At 56.3% G+C, this 5,345-nt stretch overlaps 1 protein-coding gene across 1 annotated transcript in view; it reads right to left on the bottom strand.

Moving 5' to 3' along the window:
• The window catches only part of Cerk (ceramide kinase), a gene marked incomplete at its 5' end in the record, with an annotated part of 42,373 nt that extends 37,778 nt beyond the window's left edge, over positions 1–4,595 (bottom strand). The window contains one exon of the mRNA XM_050127748.1: positions 4,004–4,595. Within this exon, the coding sequence (XP_049983705.1) occupies positions 4,004–4,595 (592 nt within the window). The remainder of the gene's footprint in view (positions 1–4,003) is intronic.
• Positions 4,596–5,345: the final 750 nt, after the last annotated feature.

Raw genomic sequence — 5,345 nt, 5'->3', positions numbered from 1 at the left:
GAACGCAATCACAGGGAGCATGAAGTGCTTTGTATGTGTGATACAAATTTTCCTGCTTTCTAGATTTTTTAAAAGATTTATTTTTTTCTTTCAAAATTATGTCTGTGTGTGGGAGAGTCAGTGCAGCTGAGTACAGACGCCCGCTGAAGCTAGAAGCCCTGGCGCTGTAGTTACAGATGCTTGTGAGCTACCTAGATGTGGGGTCTAGGAATCAAACTCAGGTGCCCTGCAAGAGCAGTACACGCTCCTAACTACTGAGCCGTGTCTCCAGTCCCTGCTTTCAAGGTTTTACTAAATCAGCACTTTTTTTTTTTTTTTTTTTTTTTTTTTTGCAAGGGGGAGCTGGTGACCCATCTGAGGGCCTGGTATCTGCTAGGCAAGCACTCCACAGTCCCATGACTTATTTTTGTAAGCTTGCTCATGATGGTGGTGATGAGGATGTAGGCAAAGACAGCAGTGACTTGCCCATGAACTCACTGCCAGCTTTGCGGCACCCAAGTGGAGGCTGGTAGAGGCTGGTAGGAGATAAGGGAGCCCCCCCCGCAAAGGGGGACCCTAGGCAGCGGTCCCAGTGTAGTGGTCCCAAAGTCGCCCTTGAGCTCTCAGCACACACAGACACACAGCCCCTACAAACGCAGACTTGACAGTGTGCCTTACTGCATCCCGTGGGGGAGGGGAAGCCCAGACATCACTCCAGGCTGCCTCAAGTTCAACTAGTGACCCACTTAGAGAAGCCCCCCCTTCCGCCATTTCCTGTTTTTAGTCTGCCCCACTTCCGCTCAGGCTGCGGTCTAGAGAAACGCTTGCTGGCTCAGCTTCCTCCCCGTGCGATCTCCCCCTCCCAAGATTGAGTCCTTATCTCTGTTGCTGGGCACTTGGCAGCGCACTGCGTGACACCCGCCCCAGAAAGAGTGTGTGCCTGGGTTCAGAGGCTGCTCCTGCTGTGCGCCAGGCACCCAGGGAACAACCTTCCAGTTCTCTTGTCTAAAACAGGAGAGAATGAAGGAATAAACGAAAACGCTCAGCAGGGTGCACGGTGTCCCTGAGGGCTATCCTGGAGTTCCGGGGCTGCCAGCCTCTCGCGGGTCCTACAATCTGTTTTTGCACAATCTTTTGCCCACGGTTCCCAGCCCTGGCAATTCAGGTGTGTCCAGACACACCTGGGGGAGTGGCAGGTTGGAAGTGCCACTGGCTAACTGAATTAAATGTGCCATGACCTGCTCATAGCCCTGCTCTCCTGACTCCACAGGCTTCAACCTCACCTTACTCTGTAAAGTAGGCCTAATTCTTTGGGGGGTTAAAAACGGGAAGGGGAGGTGTTGGGAGGAGGCATCTTGGCTCTCCCCGCTCTCTCTCCTAAACTTGAGTTTGCCAACTTGTTTTTATATTCACATAGAGGTGGAGAGTACCAGGGAAGGGGAAGTGAGCAGGGTACTTTCTGGGGCAGGCTACCAACTGGTCCCTCACAGCCAGTCCTAGAGAGGACGGGGTTGCTGAGCTGCTTCCAGAAGGCTCTGGATGAGCCTACAGAAAAGTCGCCACACACTTCACAGGGATGACGCAATACTAACTCCACAGAGCTGGCCAGCTGGGGAAGCCACCTGCCAGCAAAAACAAAGTCGGCTAAAAGTAGCTGCTGCCAGCAAACCATACCTAGAATGTGGGCACCAAAAACCACAACTGTGCCAACGTTGACAACAGGCAATGGAGGATGTCCCACCCCACAGCTCATGGAGGGAGGCGGGCCCTGTCGGTGCCTTGTGCCTTCGTGGCCTCCCAGGCCCAAAAGAGGCAGGGCTGTCTTGTGGAATTGAGTTTGCTCAGCTTCAAGTCCCGCTGGGCCAGTAGAACTCCTCCACCTCGGAGCCCATTTGGTATGCATGGCACAGAACAGGGCCAGCAGCTCCCACACACCGAGCACGCAAAGCAACAGCATTCTTATCTGAGCCTAGACTCTAGGCCCCGGAGGGTTACCTGGAATTCAGGACAGTGGTAAAGTCAGAGAACAAGAAAGAAGTGGCTCTGAGAGGCAGTGCCAGGGGCACATAGGAAGACTTCAGGGTAAGCATGTCCCAGGCACTGGGCCACAGAAAGGGACTCAGAAGACAAAGCTTCTTTGATCCCAAGGCCAGAAGCCAGGTTAGTCACCAGTCTGAGGTCACCTTAGCCCTACCTACCTTCAGCTAAGTCTGCAGAGCCTTGCGGCACAACGTCAGAGTACTTAGAGCCTCAGCTACCCACAGGATACCAAAAAGCCACTCTGGGTTGAATGAGTGAATGAATGATTGACACTCCAAACTCAGACTGTCCAGCGGGGAGTCCTGACTCCCACGATGCCCACTCTCAACGACTTATTAATAGAAAAATCCATGCTTCTCCCACAGGTACCTTTGCAAAGTGACAGGCAATTCCCCTATACTTAACCCTGTCTACCTCCTCCAACTCCACCTAGACTGGGTCGACTGCCCTTCCACTCTGCTCTGTCTCTCCTCTCTTTGTCCTCCCAAAAGAGATCACCAAGTCTTTGTAAAAAGTTAAGCTGGATCCCACCTTACAGGGGTTCCCTTTACCCCCACAATAAAGGCCAGTGCTCACCTCAGCCTGCCAGGCCGCAGGAGTCCTAGTCCCTATTCTTCAGCTGTCGCCCCCCCCATCCACCTTGACCCTGACACACCCAAGTCTTAAGGTTCTTACTGCCTCCTTCAGCTCCCCTCCCCCGCCATGGTACATCAGCACTCAGTCTCTCCAGGTTTCTCTGGGCAAATGCCACCATATAAGTGAGGCCTGCTCAGCCCACCCTGTAGCGGTCAGAGACTATCCTCAAGACCTAATCTCAGAGGCTCTTCTCAGGATCCAAGTCCATCAGACACATTTGTCCCTATGTGTCCCTCTGTGCCTCCTTAAACGGAAAACGGCCCCTCCCCATTGCACCAGAGACTTCATAAGTGCTGAGCCCAGGCTAAGATCCCTAGGCCCATCCTTAGCAGGCAAGGCACACCAGAAAGCTTGCAGGGCACGTTTGCTTGTTTGTTGGTAGAGCCTGCGTTTAGCAAACCCCAGGCTTTGGATTCCATCGTCCCCAGCAAAGAAAAAGGGGAGAGAGAAAACAAACTAAAGTTGGGCTCTGTGGCAAGTCTGTGATCTCAGTCTGAGGCTGACCTGAACCATATAAGGAAAACCAAAAACAAACAAAAAGCAATAGATGAATGAAACTGAATACAGCCACAAGTCCGCGCCTGGGTGCCCCCACCCCTGGTGCCCTCACACAATCTTTTGTAATCCTCCACTTAAGGCGGACTGAATGACATCTTTATAAACCTCTGCCAATCCCTAGGTCACCAAACAGACCTGCAACAAAGTCTGGAGAGAGAGGTTCCAGTGTCCTTGTACCACCCTCTCAGCCACTGCGGGTGGGTTGCATCTTTTTCACGTTTACCTAAGCTACTCTCCTATCAGTCCTGAGAGCCTCTGAGCAGGGTGCATAGCCCAACAGAAAGTCAGAGCCCCTTGCTCAACTATCTAATCACAGGAAGTCCCTATCAGGGCGCCTCTGGGCTTCTCCTGTACTTAGGTTCACTGTATTAGAGGAAGGGGGGTAAGACACTAGTCCTGTCCAGGTGTGACTGAGCATCCCGACGACAGCACCAGCAACAGACTTCCCCTGGGATCCCGCGGATGCGCTGGGGTTTGCAGACGCCCGCTCTTCCCCTCCCCCTCCAGCACCTCCAGAGGCTTTGTCATCCCAGTTCCTGGAATGTCTGGGCCCTCAGCGCCGGACGGTTCCCCGCCAGCGGCCACCGCGGAATCTTCAGACCGCTCGGCACCAGGGCCCTGCACCTCGGGCCCCCCGCGCTTCGGGTGCCCTGGCCGCCTCTCCCCGTGTCCCAGGTCTCCTCCTCCCTCCCATGTCCACTCAACCCCGGCCTTCCCGAATCGCTCCGGCTGCGCAGGCCCCGGAGTGGATGCAGCTCCGGCCCCACCAGCCCCGGACCGCCACACTCACCAGCATCGGGCGCGGAGGGCTCGGTCCCCGGGCTCCGCCACCAGCGTAGCAGCGCCCGCGCGGGCTCCAGGCTGACTGCGCAGCGCTCCTGCTTCACCCACAGCACCGACTGCAGAGGCTCCGCCGCCCCCATCGCGCCCGTCGCCGGCGGCGCGGCCTCGTCCGCCGGGCGCGGGGCGCGGGGCGCGCGGACGCCGGGGGGCGCGGGACCGTTAGCGGCCCCTGCAGTCAGCCCGGCGGTGTCGCGGGGAGGCGGCGCTGCGTCACCCGGTACGCAGAGAGGGCGGCGGGGACCCGGGGCGGGGTGTGGAGACCCGGGAGGAGGCGACCAGGGTGAGGACGCGAGACGCTGGACTTGGGAACAGAGAAGGAACAGGAGCCTAAGTTGGGGAGTAGAGGAGGGCGAAGAAGAAACGTGAGGGGTCAGAGGAGGGGACTGAGGGGCCTGGGTGTGGAGAGGGCGGTCGAAGCGGCCGGGTGCGCTGAAAGTCGCGAGGCTGTGGCTCTCGCTGCTCCTGGGCGCTGCTGGGTCTGTACGCGCGACGGGCGGGGGAGGGCTGTATTGACAGGCGGAGTCCCCAGCAGCGCAGAATTACTGTCCAGGAGGTCGTGTGCTGGCGGTGGGAGGCCTTGGAATTGCCGACGTGCGCCCACGAGCGATGTGACCTTGGGCATCTGTCTCTTTTTAGGTCCTGGTCTCCTGGCGGCTGGGAAGAGTCCTGCAGGCTGGCCCCAGCAGGCAAGAGAAGGCGAGAGGACAAGAAGTAAGAGGGCTACCTTCCAAGGGCGTGGAAGCTGAATCTGTGGATGGATGTGGGTCTACAGACACCAGAGAGACAGGGGATGGAGTCTTGTGTCAGTCACCTGACTCTTCCCTCCCTAACAGGCCCAAGGAACCTGAGTTGCTATTCTTGATGCAGCTTTAACATGGGACAAGCTGCCTTGGGGAGGTTCTTCCTGGACTCCTCCTTTCCCCCAAGATACAGCAGGGCAGTATTCAGCACTGCCCTCAATGCTTGTCCACCCCAGTCTGTGAAAATTCCATCGGCATATGGGCTTGTCCTTTACTGTCTCCAGTGTCTAAAATAGTCCCTACACATAATGTTATTAATCAAATATTGGTTACATGATGGCATCTATTCACATGTGACCAATGAAGAGTCTGCTTAGATGATCCAAGAGTGCAGAGCTCTGACGTGACAAAGCCAAGCCTCACTATAGGGTCAGCCTTCAAGAAGACTGCAGAGCCACCTTCCTCCCCCTCAGGTCGCCTGCTGCTGCAGACTAAAGCAGAGCTAGCCAAGTCCACTTTGCCTCACTGCTGTGCCTGGTACCAGGTGGC

Source organism: Alexandromys fortis, unplaced genomic scaffold (genome assembly GCF_014885135.2).
Source record: "Alexandromys fortis isolate MF-2015 unplaced genomic scaffold, M_Fortis_MF-2015_v1.1 scaffold_28, whole genome shotgun sequence".
Classification (NCBI taxonomy): Eukaryota; Metazoa; Chordata; class Mammalia; order Rodentia; family Cricetidae; genus Alexandromys; species Alexandromys fortis.
This window is presented reverse-complemented; position numbering and strand designations above follow the sequence as displayed.